Source organism: Rhincodon typus, chromosome 11 (assembly GCF_021869965.1).
Source record: "Rhincodon typus isolate 14 chromosome 11, sRhiTyp1.1, whole genome shotgun sequence".
Classification (NCBI taxonomy): Eukaryota; Metazoa; Chordata; class Chondrichthyes; order Orectolobiformes; family Rhincodontidae; genus Rhincodon; species Rhincodon typus.
The window spans coordinates 25908221-25929176 of NC_063342.1; the positions used below are offsets into that span (position 1 = coordinate 25908221).

General features: G+C 39.2%; 1 protein-coding gene across 1 annotated transcript in view; it reads right to left on the minus strand.

The window, feature by feature from the left end:
• Window positions 1-571: 571 nt before the first annotated feature.
• The window catches only part of nit2 (nitrilase family, member 2), a 25972-nt gene continuing 5587 nt past the window's right edge, over window positions 572-20956 (minus strand). The window contains exons 2-11 of the mRNA XM_048602490.1: window positions 20071-20272; window positions 14514-14632; window positions 13601-13721; window positions 12308-12396; window positions 8311-8404; window positions 5680-5754; window positions 4171-4249; window positions 2527-2625; window positions 2238-2293; window positions 572-1490 (exon numbers count right to left, since the gene is read on the minus strand). Of these exons, the coding sequence (XP_048458447.1) occupies window positions 1399-1490; window positions 2238-2293; window positions 2527-2625; window positions 4171-4249; window positions 5680-5754; window positions 8311-8404; window positions 12308-12396; window positions 13601-13721; window positions 14514-14632; window positions 20071-20101 (855 nt within the window). The 5' untranslated portion in view covers window positions 20102-20272 and the 3' untranslated portion in view covers window positions 572-1398. The remainder of the gene's footprint in view (window positions 1491-2237; window positions 2294-2526; window positions 2626-4170; window positions 4250-5679; window positions 5755-8310; window positions 8405-12307; window positions 12397-13600; window positions 13722-14513; window positions 14633-20070; window positions 20273-20956) is intronic.

A 20956-nucleotide genomic window follows, 5' to 3' on the forward strand; every position in this document is an offset into this window, starting at 1 on the left:
CTGGGTGATCAATACTCTATATTCAGCAGTAGGAATTCAATACCATTGATCATTTGACAAATACCAATGGCACCTTTTAATGGGGACCTCACTGGTTTAGGCTATAGGAACATCTGTCACACCGCACCCATTGGTATGGAGGGATTCTGGAAGTCCACTGTTCCACGGTCAAACAGTTCAGTGAAGAGAAGATGTCCTTCACACTGACAAATATTGATGAACATAGCTGCAGCCAATTAACAATCGAGTAGTTGTTTGGGTGAATACATATTGGGGAAGACCATTCAGCCAATCTAGCTACAAAATTTGATTGCACCTCTTGCAGCAACCGACCACTGTGTCTCGTGATTTACTGCACAAATTTATTTTATAAATTGCTATTGTACACAATACCATTTCAGGCCTTAACTTGACATAGCACACTCCACACACCAGTTTTTATCATGATTTAGTACTTCTCTCCTTGTAAAATTGTTTGTATAAATATTGTCATGCTTGAACACGGTCCAGGACTTTCTTAAACTGCTTATGAAAAGAACCAGATTTCCATATTTAGATGACAATAAACCACTTGAACTTCATTTTTCAGTTTATTGTTTCAGTAAAATTACTTTGCCTCCTCCACTCTGAACTTTCTTTCCAAATTATACAGAGCAGGAAGATTCTAGCTCTTTTTGTTAGAACACCACAGTATATTAATTAGTCTTTGTATCCACTAACTACCAAGTATCAGTCAGATGTCCTTCTGATCAGTCACCAATCTTAAAGTGTGAAAGTGTCAACATGAAAATAATGATTGGCGTGGCCTTTACTTTTTTTTTTAAAATGCGTGTCTATATAACAGTACTTCATGACTCCAGGATACCCCAAAGTGCTTTAAAGGCAACAAAGTACTTTTGAAGTGTAGCCATTTGTGAAATATCCTTTTGGTAATTATTCATCTGTGATGAGCAGGACTGCAAGTGCTTATGGATCCATAAATCCTCATCTTAGGACAGCAATAGAAAAGGGTTGCACACATTGAAGTCCTTAGAAATCTTGACAAATATTCTTTTTACTGATATGAATCCCCATCGCGACTAGTGTAAAAGCCCCTCAGAACCTACAATTTGGTATCAACATACTCTATAAGAGTGCAAAATTTTATACAAAGTATAAATTGTACTTTTAAATTCATATGACATTTAAACAGTGATTTGCCATTTAGAAACTGAAGATTTTATTACGAATTACTGCTAATAATTCATAATTCTAAGCAAGAGAATCTGATGTTTTGTGCACCTACAGTCTTAAATCTGAAGCATTTCAGATTCATTAACAAATTGGTGAGGTGATTGGAAGATTTGTATTTCACCCACTGTTTCTACTTGAAGGAGTACAGTCTTAAAGCTGTGATTCTTAATCTTGCATTGCCTGCACATTATAAAGATCATGTCGTTTCTGCTTTAGAATTGGTATCTGTTCACGAATGTCCGCAAGATAATTCAAATCTGTTCAGAAAAAAAATTGAAAACACAAAATTTCAACATAGCGTCTGTTTTTCAGGAACTAATAGTGTCTTTCTGAACGTAACGATCAGATTTTTCTTTTGAAAAAATGTTTTCCTCATATACAAGAATTGATTATTTATCCACTTCAGAGAAATTAATATGAACAGTGCTGGCCATTTTAACATTGCCAGTAGTACAACAATGATATTGTAAAAGATTAATTACAATCTTAAATTACTGAATCTGGTACATGTCCTGAAAAATTGTTTCTATTTGGCAGGCCACATTCTAGGGACCTCTCTGGAAGTTGAGGGATTTCAAGATGGAATTGAATTTCAGCCCTAAGTATTGTGATACCGTATAAAATGTAAATATATAACTGAATGCTTTTGGAACACGTGTAGTTAGAAATAAAGTAGCATTCTGACTATGTATTTATAGTCTGTAACTAAAAAGAATTAAGAAACAAGACCATGTATGAGACAGGAAAATCTAAGCCACACCGTTTGAATTAATACCTACTGGACAGCCAAAAGAATGTGTGCAAAAGAATGAAAAAGGGATTAAAAACTGGTCCATTTCTCTCACATCAAACCCAAGCACAGTGGCAACAAAGTGAGCCTTTCACTGATCAGGTTAAAAATTTGGGGAAGAAAAGCAATAAAGGAAAAGGCGTAAACTCCCATAATTACACATTAGGTATGAAAAAAAGCTTATCAAAGTTTTTGCAGGGTTCGAGAATCTCACCTATATCTGCATAAACAATAGTCTCGGTATGACCAGCCTTGGTTACAACTTCACCCCTGGAAAGAAGAGAAACAGATGTACGTAAAGGAATGCGATTAGGTGGTCAGCCAACAAAAGTATTTTTCTAAAGCAATTTTTGAGAGGGAAAAATTTTAAAATGATAATGGAGGCAACTGGAACCCTGATGAAACCACAGTAGATACAGCAATGGGTGGTAATTTATGGAACAGATGAGTTGAAACTAACCAAACAACTTTCTATATCTGCAATTAGCTTGTGAAATACATACCATGGGTTTACTACACTGCTGTGACCCCAGGCCACATAGGAATCATTCTCATTTCGTGCTGGTGAAACTGTTGCTACATACACCTGATTATCAACAGCCCTGCAAACAGATGAACAACCAATTTAACAAGCCTTGTTTCTTTTCAATATACTGTACATATTTTACAGCAAATGTCTACATTATTTTTAAATCCTCTAAAATGTATATTTAATGACTCAACAGATAATGTAGAAATAAAACCAGAGATACCTCCAACCACGTTTCTGAGGAGCAGACACTACTTCAAAATGATAAGGGTTCTTTTATGGTATATCCAAGGTGGGCATACCACACAAAGAAGGTGCATCGCAAATTACTTAGCCACAAAGGAAGATGATACAGGCATGGTACAGTTCAGGACAGGTTGTGGCATTCAAAATTACTCCCCAGCTCTAACAGGCCATCAAGAGTATTTCATTTTATTTCCCTGCTTTCCACCCCTAGGTTGCTAATCACTTGCTGCAGGATCTTTTTTGGCTGGTGTTGGTTAGGGTGGGGAGTAGATAGCATCCCTGCCTCTGAACCAGAAGTTCTGGGTTTCATAACCACTCCAGAACTTAATGGTCAAGGAAAGTGTATTCATAACAACAGGTTCAGTAACCACTTGTAACTGCTCCAACATAAGCCAATAGCAAGTGATAAGAGCGAGGAAGATTTCTAACCAGTTATGTGATGGAAAGAAGTTGGAGCCTGTATGACCACTATTGTGGTTCCAGGCTACAACAAGCAAGCATATGTTGTCACAGCAACTCAGACTCCTGGAGAGGGTCTGGGTCCAGCTAGCTGATGACTGGTGTGCATCAAATTGGTGCCAAGAGTCCAGGGTCTGATACCTGTTGGAGTGGATTCAGGATCTTTCTCCTTGCCCTTCCCCACTGTGGGGGTCACAGTGTTGTGAATCGGGCAGAGAACTCTTTAAAAAGTAATTATGCTAAGGCTTATGAACAACTTGGAAACTCCCTCAGCCCCACCCACTTGATGGGAGGATTAGGAATGCATGAAGATTTATCAATGGATTCATCTTCCTGGAAAAATAGGAAAACGTTTGCCAGTGTTGCCCATGACTTGTAAAGAAATTGAAATACCAGCAGTCTTAAGGCTTTAATTATAGATCTCCATTCCAGTTACCCATCTTAGTATATCCTCAGTGTCTTCTCCCCAGAATCACCTCTATTTCTTCAAACCATGTATACTGTCCATTTCAATAGGATTCTTCACTGCTCAGTTTTGAGATTTTATATATAAAGAGGTTAATCTACCCTTCAACTTTGAACATGCTGATGAACCTTCCATTTTTTAACACATTCGATTCTGATTCAGTGTTTTTTTCAAAAAAAAAGCTTGTACTAACCAAACTCTGAATCCAAAATGAGAACATCATGTAAATCTGTCATTCATTAAGTGTGGAATACTTTGAACAATATGATCTCCAAATTAAGTATAACTGTTGACACTAATGATTTTTCTTACCTTGATCACTTTGCACTGTTCAGGGAACACGTTTAAATGAGTCTTTAAATCTGTCATTTACTACCTTTCCAGATTTACAACTGGTTCAAGCTTGTTTAAAAATTAAACTATCTACAAAATATATTGGCCACTCACCTTGCCCTTTGCAGGAGCTCCCAATGGGCTGGTCCTGTTGTCATGTTAAATGCTCCTGGATAAACCAGAAGTTGACAGCCTGTGGAGAACATCAAAAATTTGATGAGATAGTAGGAACTGCCGATTGCTGGAGAATGAGATAACAAGGTGTCGAGCTGGATGAACACCGCAGGCCAGGCAGCATCAGAGGAGCAGGAAAGCTGATGTTTCGGGTCTGGACCCTTCAGAAATTTCTGAAGAAGGGTCTAGACCTAAAATGTCAGCTTTCCTGCTCCTCTGATGCTGCCTGGCCTGCTATGTTCATCCAGCTCGACACCTTGTTAAATCAAAAACTTGATTTTTCTTTTAATTACTTTAAAAACATTATCTGACCCACACTACTTTTGTTAAAATCTGACAACTCTGGTAACCATAACAAGATTTAAAGCCAATCAAGCATCAGATGCTACCAAAGAAGGGAAAAAGAACACCACTTGAATCAGGAAGTGATACAGGGCCTTTGTCCACCACTTCCTATCTTGATGCATTCTCCATACCATACTCAGAGCAGGACAAACAGTTGGCTTTCACTCGTGTCGCTACACGGAAATACAAATGCTGCCCTGGGCAGCCCTTCTAACCCTGTTGCGGATAACAAGGACCCTCATCTCTTCTAACTGAGCATAAATCCACAAGTATGGTTATCGGTTTGTACGGACTTCCCCACATCAGGCAAACTGGTCAGAAATAAAACTGAATAAATACATGAATGCAAATGTTAATCTGAACAGTTGTCTATGGTATCTGCCCTGTCTTTATAAGAGTAGTTTCCACAATATGAAGAGCTTAGTGTCTTACAGCAATTTTAACAGCATTATGAAATAAATGCTCTGAGAGGGGCTCAAGTCTGTGATCAATCTTAGAAAGAAAGAACTAAAATGCTTTCAAGTCTTCAGGCTTTCCCAAAGAGTTTCAAAGTTAATATGATATTTTTGAAGTGTAGTCACTGAGGGAAATATGACAATCTGTTGTACATGTGAAAGACCAACAAATAACAATGACTGCATCATGATTTAAGATTTTTTAGTTGAGGGATAAATATTTTCTAGTACACGAGGAGCTCTGTTTTTTAAACAATGTCACAGGATCTTTTATATCTGTAAATTAAGAATAAAAGCAAATAGTTGGGGCATGGAACGTGCTGCCTGGAAATGTGGCGGAGGCAAGTTCAACTGAAGCATTTAAGAGGGGTTGGATGATTATTTGGATAGAAATGGTGTGCCGGGATATGGGGAAAAAGACCGACGATTGGCTCTGAGTAATACAACTGGTGCAGGCAGGATGGGCCAAATGGACTCATTCTGCACTGTAACAATTCTGTGATTCGGGATGAGAGGTCTGTCAAGGCTTCAATTTAACATCTCATCTAAAAAAAAACACCTCACACAATGCAGCACCATAGTGGGAAAGTGAACATCCGGACATCTATTAGCTTTTTCATTCTACAATATCATTAGTCTATTTACTTACCTCTTTTTGCGTAAATCTGAGCAAGTTCTGCAAACCTCATATCATAACAAATCCCAATCCCAACCTTGCAATAGGCTGCAAAGAAGGTACAAGATAAAATTACGACTCAAGTTGTGATCAAGCTGTTATTTAGAACATATTCATTGTGTATATACACACATCAAAATGTGGTATTTATAAAGTCTGAGTACATCCCAAACTATTCCAGTCCAACTTTAAATGGTAAATGAAAGCATAATTCATAGTTTGTAACATCATGTACTTTGATTTTTCTAACAAAACAGTTCACTTTCTACCTTCATAATTTCAATGTCAACGTCTGAAATGAAGGAAGCAAGAAAAAAGCAAAAACAGCTTTAACAGCAATGTGCTTTCTTATGTCTTTTACAGTTTGCTTCTATCATGCGCACATCCAAAGTTTACAGTTCAGAAGTTGCACAAGGACATTATAAACACCTTATGTATGTATAAAAATCCACAAGTTCATAGTTAATTTTCCACACCGCAAGTTTCTAGTGTCTCTCAAACTATTACTAATCTGCCTGCTTCAGCGAAACAAAGTGGATGTAAGAGGAAAGGTGGGTGGAAACAAAATACTGAGCAAATAATGCCAAGTCATTGTTGTACATCTCCTAGTAACATTCTGCCAACTGACACTGTCCTGTAGAGCCTGGTTTAATTTGAACTATGGTTTCCAAATGTGCATAATATCTGAGCACTCCTGTTTTGTGATGGTACTCCACACCAGGAGGATGGCAGTTCCACTGCTTTTAGACGGGGAAGAAAGAATGGATCAGACAAATGTCACAATGTTGCAAGTTGACTGTTATATTGCAAAAGGAATTGACATTGAACAGGAATCCCAATTCTTTGCCAATAACTAGAATTGAAAAGGAGATATGAAATGCTTTCCCTGTCAACAGCTCACAAGGAGTATATCTATATAGATAAATCAAACTGAAAACCATTTGTACAATTGAAATATTGAACAATTAAACAAATCTGTTCTTTTAAAAAAAAACCTGTCTCGCCACATAGCTTTCATGATTTTTTTCACAAGATAGACAGTTGACCGACTGATTAGGGACAGTCAACATGGCTTTGTGCATGGGAAATTGTGTCTCATTAACTTGACTGAGTTTTTTTGAAGAAGTAATGAACAGGATTGATGAGGGCAGTGGTGGATATGATCGATATGGACTTCAGTAAGGCGTTCTTCACGGTAGACTGGTTAGCAGGGTTAGATCACATGGAATATTAGGAGAACTACCCGTTTGGACACAGAACTGGCTCAAAGGTAGAAGACAGACTGATGGTGGTGGAGGGTTGCTTTTCAGACTGGAGGCCTGTGAGTAGCAGTGTGCCACAAGGATTAGTATTGGGTCCACTGTTTTTCGTCATTTATACAAAGGATTTGGATGTGAACGTAGGAGGTATGGTTCGCAAGTTTGCAGATGACACCACAATTGAAGGTGTAGTGGACAGCAAAGAAAGTTATCTCCGAGTACAACAGGATCTTGATCAGATGGGCCAATAGGTGAAGGAGTGGCAGATGGAGTTTAATTTAGATAAATGTGAGGTACTGCATTTTGGAAAGGCAAATCAGGGCAGGACTTGTACACTTAATGGTAAAGTCCTAGGAAGTGTTGCTGAACAAAGAGACCTTGGAGTGCAGGTTCATTGTTCCTTGAAAGTGGAGTCGTAGGTAGATAAGATAGTGAAGAAGGTATTTGTTTTGTTTGCCTTTATTAGTCAGTGCATTGACTATAGGAGGTGGGAGGTTGCGGCTGTACAAGACATTGGTCAGGCCACTTTTGGAATACAGTGTTCGGTTCTAGTCTCCCTGCTATAGGAAAGATGTTGTGAAACTTGAAAGGGTTTAAAAAAAAGATTTACAAGGATGTTGCCAAGGCTGGAAGGTTTGAGCTATAAAGGACAGGTTGAATAGGCTGGAGCTATTTTCATTGGAGGCTGAGAGGTGACCTGATATTGAGGTATATAAAATCATGAGGGGCATGGATACGGTAAATAAACAAGGTCTTTACCCAGGTAGGGGGAGCCCAAAACATAGGTTTAACATGAGAGGGGAAAGATTTAAAATGGACTTAAGGGACAACATTTTCAATCAGAGGGTGGTGCGTGCTGGAGGAAGTGGTGGAGCTGGGTACAATTACAATATTTAAAAGGCATCTGGATGGGTATGTGAATGGAAAGGGTTCAGAGGAATATGAGACAAATGCTGGCAAATGAGACTAGATTTATTTAGGATATCTGGTCCGCATGGACAAGATGGACTGAAGTGTCTGTTTCCGTGCTGTATATCTCTATAACTCTTGTGGCTAATAATTAGGTATCCACCTATGTCTATTAAAAAAAAAATGCATAAACTCTGATTTGCTCAGCATCCAGTTTCTTTCCACTTTACAGGTAGCTGGCCCATCTCTATTTCCAGCTAATAATCTAATTGAAAATCCCTACGTGAAAAATAATAAATGTTAACTTGCATCTTACACAAAGCAACTACAGTACAAGTGGTACTGTTTCTCATTTAACAATAAAGAACTTATGTATATAATAATGTCCAGCCATTGTACAGAATCACATGTTCAACAGGCTTGTGTTTTTACTTACGTGTATCAAAGGTGCATAACGTGTTCCCAGGAGAAAGTGTCTTAGATTCCCGGAAACAGATTTTCCCAGGTACATCAATATCAAACAAGTGAATCTGGTTCAAATACAATGTGTACAGTTAGTAATCTTCAGAAAAATTAAAAACAACTTTTAACAGTTAATGAACATGTAGTGTCCAAAGACACACCATCTGCTCTGCTTCACTTCAATGATGACGAGTCACAAAACATTTGCTTTAGTTGTTTTTTCATTGTAATTCACTGCTTTTGAATGCGAAGCACTTATTGTGTAAGCATTGGCGAATCTCTGATAAAGTCTGTTTTCTTCAGAAAGGAAATGCATTTTCAAGTGGTGATATATTGAGAAATGCAGATGTAGAAAGGGATCTGGGTGTGTCAGTATATCATTCAATACAAGTTGATAGGTAGGTGCAGAAAGCAATCAGAAAGGCAAATGGTATACTGGCCTTTATGTTCAGAAGGGGGACTTTTTACTGTAGTTATACAGGGCTTGGGTAGGACCACATCAGGTATATTGTGAGCAGTTTTGATCCCCCTACCTAAGAAATTGTATTCGCTTTGTAGGGAGTGCAGCAGAGGTTCTCTAGGCTGATGCCTGGATGGGTGGACAGTCCTATGAGCAGAGATTAGTTCAACTGCATTTGCTGGAGTTTAGAGGATGAGAGGAGATCAGATTGAAATGTAGAAAATTCAAACAAGGCTATTATAAATGAGATGAAGGGAGGATGCTTTCCCTGGCTGCAGAATCTAGAACCGAGTGACACCATCTCAGAGAACAAGGCAGACCATTTCGGACTGAGACGAGGAAGGACAAAGGGTAGTGTGCCTATGGAATTTTCTGCAACAGAAAGGTTGTGGAGTTCAAGTCACTGAATATATTCAAGAAAGACTGATAAATATTTAAGATTTTGAAGGCATCAAGGCCCATGGGGACAAAGCAGGAATGCGACAGTGGTATAGAGGATCAGTCATAATTATGCTGTATTATTGAACATGCTCTAAGGGCCGAATGGCCTATTCCTGCTCCTGGTTTTTATGTTTAACACTGGCATTCCTGGGTTCAGATCATCTGAAAGCAAGATCCAAATTTTGGTCTTTGAATTTGTCTCAGCATAAGAGACAGTTAACTATGTAAACAAAGGCAAAGGCAGTCAGATGTCGTTATTTTCACAATCCAAATGTGAATTCAAATATTAACCAAATTAAAAAAAAAACACACACTCTTTATGGGATGTAGGCATAACATTTAATGTCCAGAGGCAGTTGTGGATCTGCAGTCATATGCAGGCTGGAACTGGTAAGGAAGGCAGTTACCTTCCCCAAAGGAGACGAGTGAAACAGTTGGGTTTCACGATAATCGACAATGGTTACATGGTCATTATTAGGTCAGGTTTTTATTGAATTCAAATGTAAGTGCTAGGACATTCTGGATTGCCAAGACACTGAAACTACCATGATGTTACTGCCTCTCTATACAGTTGCGTGTTCGTATAGTAGTGTATAACATAAGCTTTCACTCCAACTTTCGCACTCAATCCTCCCACCAACTGTCTGACCGTACACAGTTCTTACTGAACTGCTTTTAGATTAGACAGATCAAATCTCCATACTGACTGCACCCGGGACTTTCAGACTATGTACAACTTCTATTGAATTAAACTTTCTTTTTTTATTTGCCAGATTTCTAACATACTCCTTTGCTTCCTAAAATAAATGTAATAATCTTGATCAAATGTAAATATTAAAATAATGCAATTTAAAAATGCTGAGCAAATTCAGCAAAAACAAAACTCAATAAATGCTTTGGACTGCTAGGAAGTAATCTATTGATGTGACTTTTACTTTTATTTTAAAAAAAAAGTTACAATAGAATGAAGCATTAAATAAATTTTACATTGAAGATAGTTGTTTAGTTTGCTGTAGCCAGCAGTGCATGTCACAACATTGCATTTCTTTCACTTTTGGAATACGGGTTTGGATTCAGGTTCTGACTAAACACTGATCAGTTAGACTTTGCTTAAAAAAAAAATCCACAAAGCAAAGTTGTTTTTTATATGTCGGAAGAAAACTGGGACTGGACGGGTGAAGCGAGAGTGGGGAGAGAGAACTACTTACAAAGAAAAAAATGAATTTGGAGACTCAGTAAATATCAGTTATTAGCTGGACTATGGTTAAAACTCAAAGAAACAAGAAATGAATAAAGAATACAGAAGAGCTCAGTGACAACCCACAACTATTTACTTTGTTCAAGGGAATTATCCAAACAAATGAATGCTTGCACTCATTGCGATAAACTGTTTGCCAAGGTTGATTCACCTGGCATCTGAATGTACCAATGCAAACTAATTCCAGTTGTTACATAACAGAGTTTAAAGTTTTATTATGCTACCGTTTGCCAACTCTGAGGCTGAGTTCATTTACCATCATGATAAATTCTGGAACTGAATTTGGTATATCAAGTAAATGTCAGGCTAGAATTATCATTGCTCTTATGCTGCTTTTTAATTTCTAGCTTCACGCTTTCATGGCTTTTTCAATCTGTTCACCTACTGTATTGAGAAATGTTGGTACCGAGGTGAGTGAAGTTTTCTGGGGACTAAATATATGTCCTTCTCAGATATACAAGGTGTAGGGCTGGATGAACACAGCAGGCCAAGCAGCATCAGAAGAGCAGGAAGGCTGACGTTTCAGGCCTAGACCCTTCTTCAGAAATGTCCTTCTCAGTTCTGTTTCTAACAAGGACATTTAGTACTGTTTGCCAAAAGGTCATGCTTATCGGTGCAGAGAATCAGGTCACACCAGTTATGCACGCTCTACTACTACTTTAAAGAAAGTAAAAATGTTCATGAGTAGCACAGACTGTGTATCTGCCTACGATACAATTTCAAAGTGACAAGATGGCTAGTGCATGGTACAGATTAGTGCCTTGTTTTTTCTTTATTCATTCATGGGATGACAGCATTACTGGCCAGGCAGCATTTATTGCCCATCCCTAATTGCCTAGAGGGCAGTTAAGTGTCAACCACATTGCTGTGGGTCTGGAGTCACATGTAGGCCAGACCAGGTAAGGATGGCAGTTTCCTTTGCTACAGGCAGACCAAGTTCGGTTCCAGTTTCAGCTGAGGTAGACTTGGGTCTTTCCTCCTCAGCCTGCCCCTGAAAGCGGAAAGTAATGGCAAAACACCACTGACACAGGCTGCCAAGGAAAATGGTTCAGCATGAAGTATCAACAGTCAAGGAGCCATGCACCTTCTGTCAGATGGTGGCATGTTGGAGCAATGCAACAGGTGAGTCAAACAATGCTATCACTGCTTGTGCTGGTTTAGGAATTCCTGTAGACATGTGCTGTGCTAGGAATATTCTAACTTAGTCAATTTTGGAAAAATAACAATAAACTTAACAGTCATAACTGAGTAGTTACCTTAATTTGCCCGTGGACTTGGTGGGACCACATTTCAAGACTGAACCACATAATAGGAATTACTCATGAGGAGAGAAAAACTACATTATTCAGAAGTTTGAATTTAATATTCTCTCACTAACCAACACAATGTCCAATTCTCTGCAGAATTAGGGACTGTGTAATTATTGTACGTCTGGGTCTGGTTTTTGAGTTAGTAACCTGTCGGTTTACTGTGCATCTGAAATTAATAGTTGTAAATATTTCTGTAGCTATGATGAATTCTTTTAAAACAGTTCGTTTTCAGCGAGAGACCACTTTGTTAAAAACAAAACAAAATATGATCTATCAAGCCAGGTTTCTGTCTGGGATCTGACTTGTCTGGTAATAACATCACTTGAGATCCTAGCAGCTCTTATTGTCTGATATCACATTCAAACTAGTAAGAAACTACTGTTTTATTTTGGGCATTCAGACAGAAACGGGGCATTCCTCTTATCAGCTTAGGCTAAAGTACAAAATGTTCTTCTAACCCACTGCACGACTCAGAGACTGCTTCATAATAAAAAGTTTAAACCTTTCTGTATTTCAACAACATGGATCCATTTGGTGCAAACACTGTGCAGGTGTTGTAAAACTTCCCACCATCTTCCTCTGGAATGGAACCTGTAAAAGCACAAGCAACTATTTATACTCCAGCTACCGTAAGCAAAATATTATTTCAAATCCATCAACCAATTTCACAAATACAAAATTAAAATAACACTCTGCCCAACATCTTTTTTATTCTTGGTGTTTTATATTAAAACTGGTATCATTGGTTAAAGATGTGAATAATAGAGCGTGTGATTATATAAGGCACTGATATCTTCAAGATATCCCAAAGTACTTTATCCCCTAGCAAGGTGGCTGTTGTCATGTTAACAAGTGTCTCACAGGCTGCGAAAGGAAAGAATGACATGACATTCTGGAGTTGTGTGGTGATGCTGCACTCTGGGAGAACACTCCCTGTTCTATTTCAAATTGTGCTATACATTTTTGTATGTCCTCTTGAGCTGCCGTGCTCAATTTAACAACAGAATTAAATGCCCCCCTCATGGGTGGGCTTGCAAGTTCAGAGGTGGAGATGGACACATGAATCCCAGAGGATAAATGGTAGCAGGTGACCAGCGCACAAAGTGGGCAGAAGAGTCCCGACCCGAAACGTCAACTTTCCTGCTCCTCTGATGCTGCCAGGCCTGCTGTGTTCCTTCAGCTCCACACTGTTATCAAAATACACGGTATCCTTGTTTTGGAGGGAGGGGTGCAGAAAAAGAAGAAAACTGGCACATTATATGCTCAAGCGGTGGACTACAGCTTCCCTCCAATACTATTGCCAATAACTCAAGCAACATTACATAATCATCCAAAGGAAAATATTGATATCTCTTGAATACTACACTTAAATATATCTGGAATCTAGACGCAGGTAACAGTATGATGTATAGTCTATGTGTAGCTCACATACAGCTGGAGTGAAAACAGCTCTTCAGTATACATGACTGTAAAACTACGATTTTCACTGGTGATGTGCCTCTGATTAGAATTTATTTGCTGACCGTATAAATTCTATATCGTTATTTCTCATTCTGCACCCATTTTCAAATTTCACAACAGAATTTTAATCTCTTGCACCCAGTAATAGCCATATTTACCTGCTCAATTATACATTCTATTGCAGTTTAGATTAGAATTATACCTTGCGTTCTAATGTGTAAATTCCAGTCAGTAATTATTGAATAAGAAGTTGCTTTGAGAGATAGAAAACAGCATTAAAACCATTGGTTTCTTCCCATTGCATTAAATCTTCCAATTGATAAGCCATACTCACCTCCAATAAGGTGAATCCCATGCTCCTTTGCTACTTCAGATAACATTTGGGTTGACTCGCCTGGGATTTTTTCTGCATACTCTGGGAAATAATTTGTTCCATATGGAGAATTGTAACATTCCTGTGGTTTAAGATACATTAAGTCTTTAAAGCAGATATGCAGAAAAATGAAAACATCCAATATTTGATACAAGCACTGCCTGAATTTTGTTCAGGGTCACTGCAGAGCACTTCATAAAAAAAAAGGCCACATTCAGGTCTATATCACAATGGAAGAGTCTGAACTGTGTTACAATGCACAAAAAGAAAGGCTCCGTTTAGAAGTACCCTTTGAATTCTTTGATAGTATTATACCTTTTATACCCCAAAAGGTGTTTTCCATATGATTTTTTCTTTCATTTTTACTAAGATGAGAAATGGCTATTTGGCTCATTAAAGTCCATCTGTGACCCTCATTGTTTAATGCAGCAGAGAATGGCATTCTCAATATCTGTATTGTTCTATCTCCACTGCATTGTCATGCTGGCCAGTCAAGGTATTCAGTGCGTTAAACACAATCTGTCCCCAAACTCTGTTCCAAAACTACTGTACACCATTCTGAATCCTTGTTGCCTTAGTACTGAAATAAATAAAAACAGATGCTGCCAGAACCTGAGTTTTTCCACTAATTCCTGCTTTTGAGCATCTGCAATTATTTTGTTTTTTTTTGTTTTAGTAATAGCTGCTTTGTCTATGAATAAAATAAATAAGAACAAGCATTAGTTCTACATTACCTCAGGCCTGTTCTGCTTTTCAAAGCCATCTCAACTGAAAAGGCTTTACTCTGAGGTTTTGATGGTAACTGGAAGAGTTAAACTGTGCAACAAGCAAGATAAGCGGCTATTTTGATTTTATTGCTGAATGTTTTACTTACAGGGAGTGCTACAACCTTCGCCCCCTTCAACACTGCTTCCTTCACCAACGTTCGGACTTTGCTGAGATTACTGGCTTTCAAAGGGGACACCGTGAGTTGAATAAGTGCCAGACGGAATTCTAGGAATAAAACGCAGAACAGCAAACAGTCATTAATAAATAACTCAGTCACTATCAGCCTGGTATTGATCTGCAGACTACAGAAGCGCACATCAGGTCCATTCACAGACGGACTTTTTGCACCTTTACAATCTGAAAATTCTGCCTTATTTTTAATGAGTCTACAGGTTGTTTCTGGCATGTCAAATTATATTTCTTTTTTAAACAAGGACTGGAGTATTACACCATTTGTTGTGCACTTATTGTTCTGCCAAAATGGGGTTATCTTCCTTTAAGGCCATAAATTAGACACAGGCTCGAGTCAATAAGAGGTCAATTGCTGTTTGGCCTATCACCCGTGGAAATGTTTAGTTTTGGACAGCACGTCAGAAGAAGCCAACATGTTAAAATTGCATCACATCTGTGCATGCTATTTACATTTATTTGACAAGTGAGTTTACTACAGTGCAGCTCACACTATTGGCAGATATACCATTTAATATCAACAGTATTGTTAAGTTATATAAACGGCAGTAATACTAAAGTGTGCCTGTGCATTCCTTTCAAGTAGTAAAGCTTAACTGACATTAAGTAAGGTCATTCAAAGGTTAGTTATTAACAGTTAATTACTAGTATTGTAGCTTGAAATCTTCACTCCTGCAATCAACTAACACATCGGTTCACAATTCATAAGGTTTTAAAGATTTTCATCCTTGCAGTTAAATCGCTTCAAGCTTCTCCTTTTCCTATTTCTGTGACCTCTCCCTGGCCTACAACTATCTGAGAACTCTGCAATCCTCCAATCTGGCCATTCATGTACTTTGACCTACCACTGGTCACCTATTGCCAATTGTCTGGGCCCTAGTTTTTGGAATGCCCTCATTGAAAGTTCTCGATTCTTCCTCCTTCTGAAGCTTCGCTTTTTGACCAAGCTTTCGGTTATCTGTTCTGAAACCTCCTTCTTTGGCTCGGTGCCATATTTTTTAATCCAATACAACTTTGTGAAGGGTCATAGTAAATTTTACTACTTTACTATATACATTATTTTATGATGCTAGCTGATTGGGCAAGTCAGATCCCAGATCTGAAATGTGACTTGATAAACCACAAATTTTCCTTTTCTTTCAGTTTACTGTGGAGCTCAGTCATCCAACTAATTAACAAGAGGCTGTCAATGGATTTTTAACAAAAGAACACAAAAGTTTATTACATGAGAAAAAGGCGAACTATTTTACACCAGACAAGAACTATTAGCATTATCACAGAATTCAGCAAGAAAGATTCATCCCTTTATCTCAACAACATGCTTACAGACATTCAAACCTCACTGAGGGGTTGCTCTGACCTACAAGCTAAAGTTCCTTACTCAGCTGGCACAGTTGTAATGGTCTCTCCCAGAAAAAACAACGGCTAACTCAATTTATGTTTACGGAAACAACGTTAAGTAAAAATATGTCCTCTAGCCTTGGAGATGGCTTCCTCTCTTACAGCCCAACAGCCATCCATTACTGCAGCTTTCTTCATATTGACTTCTAAGCGTTATAGGCCCTCTCCCCAGCTCCGAGTGCTTGTATACTGCCAGTAACTGCACCTCTGCAGGAACCTGTTTCTGGTTCCTTCTCTTTCTCTCTGGTGTTCATAATACTGAAGTCAGCAAACAGCAGAAAAAGTATCTACACACAGACACACACACAGACACACACACAGACACACACACAGACACACACACAGACACACACACAGACAGACACACAGTTCTTTCGGTTTTTAATTATCTCCCCACGTAGCTTGTGTTCATTGAACTAAAAACATCATTTCTCATGAATGCTGCTTTGAACTCAAAGTTCAGAATGACTTTTTAAATGATGAATTTTCAAAACTCTGAAAAATCATTTTGCATGAACTTCCAAACCTAATTATAACATATTATGCACCTTCATAATAATTGCAAAGAACGCCCTTTGTTTCATACCTTGGCACAGAGGTTCATATTAGATAAGAAGAACATTGAAGTGTATAGGGAAGACAATTTAAATGTACATTTAAAGGCCTGTTATTTATAGAATCAAGATAAATAAATACACAAGAAGATTCACTGAACTGGCATAACCAGCCCAAAAAATGACACCAAACTTATAATGGGGATATTAGAAAGGGAGACTAAACACTTAGATAAGCAAATAGGTTTGAAAGGAAGGTCTTACAGAAAGAAAAAGAGATAGAGAGGTCGCGGCTGAAGGGAATTCCAGACTCTAGGGCCTAGACACCTGAAGGCAATGCTTCTGGACCTGGCCAAGGTGCATCAGAAGGTCCAGCTGCAGTAAAGGAAGTGGTCTGGTCTGATTGCTTGCCTGTTTTCTACAGTTATAGATGTCCCAATACAGTAACATGTGGTGCAGCAGGCAGTAAAGAAGGCAAACGGGATGTTGGTCTTCATTTCAAGTACAGGAGCAGAGATGTGTTGTTGCGGTTATACAGGGCCTTGGTGAAGTTACACCTCCTTTTCTGAGGAAGCATGCTCTTGCTCTCGAGGGAGTGCAGTGAAGGTTTACCAGGCTGATTCCAGGGACAATGGGACTAACGTATGAGGAGAGATTGACTCGGTTAGGATTGCTTTCGCTGGAGTTCAGACAAATGAGGGGTCAATTCATAGAGACTTATAAAATTCTAACAGGACTGGACAGGGTAGATGCAGGGAGGATGTTCCCGATAGTGTGTGTCCAGAACCAGGGGTCACAGTCTGAGGATTCGGGTTAGACCATTTAGGACGGAGATAAGGAGACGTTTCTTCACCCAAAGAGTGGTGAGCCTGTGAATTCATTACCACAGGAAGTAGTTGCTGTGAAAACATTGAATGTATTCAAGAGGTGGCTAGATATAGCACTTGGGGCGAATGGGATCAAAGGTTATGGGGAGAAAGCAGGTTTAGGCTACTAAATTGGACAATCGACTATGTTCGTGATGAATGGCAGAGGAGGCTAGAAGGGCTGAATGGCCTTCTCCTGCTCCTAACTTCTATGTTTCTTCTTCTTTATGGTGTCCTCCAGTATGCCTCAGCCTTCCAGGACTGTTGGCACTAGAGGGATTGGATTGTATCATTATCCTTGGGAATATGGTTTCAATTGGGATTTGTTAAGTTTCCTATTATAGATTTTATCTGCGCTCCGGTTTATCAGTTGTGCCCCAAGAAAGGGGCACTAACTCCTTTTTACAATTGATAAAGTCCTATGATTGGCTGACGGACTGGATGAAGGAAGCCAGGGAAGATACAGGAGAGCAATATTGGAGATATGCAGAGTTTTCAGCAAGTAGTCGGGCTAGAGGAGAGGTGTGGTGAGGTTATGAGTTGATAATAATTTTTAACTGGAGGTGTTCGGATACCAATCTGAACTTAGATCAGCAGCACAGGGATACCAGGTGAATGAGAATGTGGCAAGAGTTTTTGATGAGCTTAAATTTGAGGAAGTTTGAAGGTTGGAAATCAGCTGAGAATGCATTGGAATAGTCAAGACTATAGGTAAAAAAAGGCAAGACTGAAGCTTTAAATGGAAGCTGGGCAGAGGTAAATGCAGTGATGAAAGACATTACGGAGGCTGAAGCAGGCACATCTTGTGTTGAACTTTCTAAGGGTTTAAGCAAACTTCTGTGGATTCTGGAAGATCTTTCACGATAATTTGCCTGAAAACTTAATCCTGTTGATTTCTCCACAAATACTGCTTGGTCTGCTGAATATTTCCAGTATTTTTGGTTTAAGTTACATTTTTTGGGAAGATTAGTTTAAGGTCAAGTACTTAAAGGTCGTGAGGAGATGGATGCGGACATGATGAAGGAGCCAGGGATTGGGCAGGGGGGGCGGTAATCCAGATAAGTCCTTGGCAGATGTCAGATGGAATGGTGCAGAGAATGGGATGGGAAACCATTGCTGTGGATGGTCTTGATGTGACTCTGGAATCAAATGAGAACAATCCTACTCAGCTGAATGATATGGGAGAAGGATTAGTGAAGGATGGCATGGTCAACTCTGCTAATGTCTGCAGAGAGGCCAGTGAGATTGAAAAGGGCTTCTGCAACTTGGTCACAGAAGATGTGAATGATTTTGAATCAGGCTAAATCCACATGTTGACGGGGGCGGAACCTCGATTGCATATTCAAACACAGAGTTCTGGGAAATGCAGGAACAAATTTGAAAAATGGCAACAGGTTGAAGAATGGAGATTGGAAGAAGGGGGAAGGTGGTGATAGTGTTCATTTTGAATGAGAGTTGGGGGTGGAGGGTCCCTTGATACGAGGGGGCATTTACAATGTCATGGGAGCATGAGAGTCAGGAGTGGTAGTTGGATGGTCAACATTTGGAGTGAAAAGAGAATGATGTTGGTCTTGTAAATTCATTAAGGCCAGAGAGGGTGTGAGGGGGAAATAGGAGAGAAGCTAAACAGAGATTCAGAGTTAGGTACATGGGCGTTTGAGTGTACATTGGGGGAAAGTGTGGCACAGCTGTTAGTTGAACAAATAATTTCAAACTTTGTGACAAAGAAACCTACTTGTACCTTATACATGTAGTGCAGGGGAATGGTTGGGGGTTGCAAATGGATGGGAGAGCTTGCGAACATATCCACCATACAAATAAAGAATTGCGGATGCTGGAAATCTGAACAAAGACAGAAATTGCTGGAGAAACTCAGCAGGTCCGGCAGCATCTGTGGAACAAAAACAGAGTTAATATTTCGAGTCCAGTGACAATTTGTTAGCTAAATTACCAAGCATGGTACTGTAATCAAGCAGTAATCCATCATAACTTAGTACGTACTGTATCCACTATATTAACTGTGGGGAAAAAATACATGCATTCAACCTCAAAATGTTCAGATTCTCACTTCAACAAATTTCTCAATGGCAAAACTGAATTCAAGATTAATCTTCTTGGTAACAAGGTATGAGGAGAATCACTTCTAGAACTTTTTAGACAAGATACTGCCAAAGCCAAAACTATGTTTTAGAATTCTAGGATGCTACGTTTCAGGAGGGCGCGAGAAACCCACTGAAAAGAATAGTTTTCCTTAAACAGATTCACTGAAGCACTTATTATTTGCCACAAAACAAATCATTTTTGAGAAATGCTCTGTGCAACAAGGCGATTTCTAAAGTGCGACAGCATTTACAGTAAACTATAAAATTAATCCCGCAAATAAACAGACAAGATTCTTTTAAAAGCGAAAGGACGGACGAACTCGGTTTAACATCACGATTGCTAATTAACGACTTCGCAAATATACTTGCAGAGACCTTGAAATCAAATGATTAGGCAGGTTTAAAGCCTGTATCTGACTGACAGTAGCCAGATCCCTCAAACAACGGCAACAAGTTTGTGGAACGGATTTGGAAGTTGCAAAACAAAAGTAGCGAGCAACACCATTAACATTAACAATAACATTAATGTCTCTCGCCCTGTAATAACTTACTTGTTGCCGCTCCTGACATGTTCTCCGTCATCGAGAAGCCCTCAACGCTGGAACGACTGGGGTGAAACTTCTGCCTTTTCAACTCCACTCAGTGGGTCACGTAGCTTTGCAGCGGACGGGGAGATGCTCGGGAATTGTAGTATTTCACTCTGTCTGAAGTGGACTATAGAGGTTGCTCCACACAGCCAGCAGGCATGAAAACCTGGAACAGGGTTAACCAGTCAAATCAATCATTAATGCGCAACTGCCCAGTATGACCTGAAGCTCTTAACCAATACAGCACAGTTCGTGCTAGGGAAAAACCCGGCTGGCATTATCTTTTTTTAATCTCTCTTTGTTACAATCATTATGTTTTAATCAATTTGTATTAATATATGTTTAAAAGGGCAATATTCAGAAGCAAAACCATAAACCTCACAACTTCTGAGAATCTACAGATGGGAGATATCTTTTGATCGCCCCTGTATTTTGCCCGTGGTGGGTTCAAAACTAACACTTACATTGATCTGAGATAACAAGGTGTAGAGCTGGATGAACACAGCAGGCCAAGCAGCATCAGAGGAGCAGGAAGGCTGACGTTTCGGGCCTGGACCCTTCATCAGAAATGGGAATTACATTGATCAGCCCAGATGACAAAGTTGCAAACAGAAAATGGAGCTGACAGATCTCTCACCAGCAATCCAGCTTTAAAATCGAATGGTGAAATACTAAGGAGGGAAGTGTTGGGAACTGGCCTGGGGATTTACAACGTCATGATCATAGAGGCCTACTGCATCGAAAAAGATCCTTCGGCCCATCGAGTCTCACAGGTCAAAAAACAACCAGAGAGAAGCAAGAACTGCTGATGCTGGAGTCAGAGATAACACAGTGTGAAGCTGGAGGAACA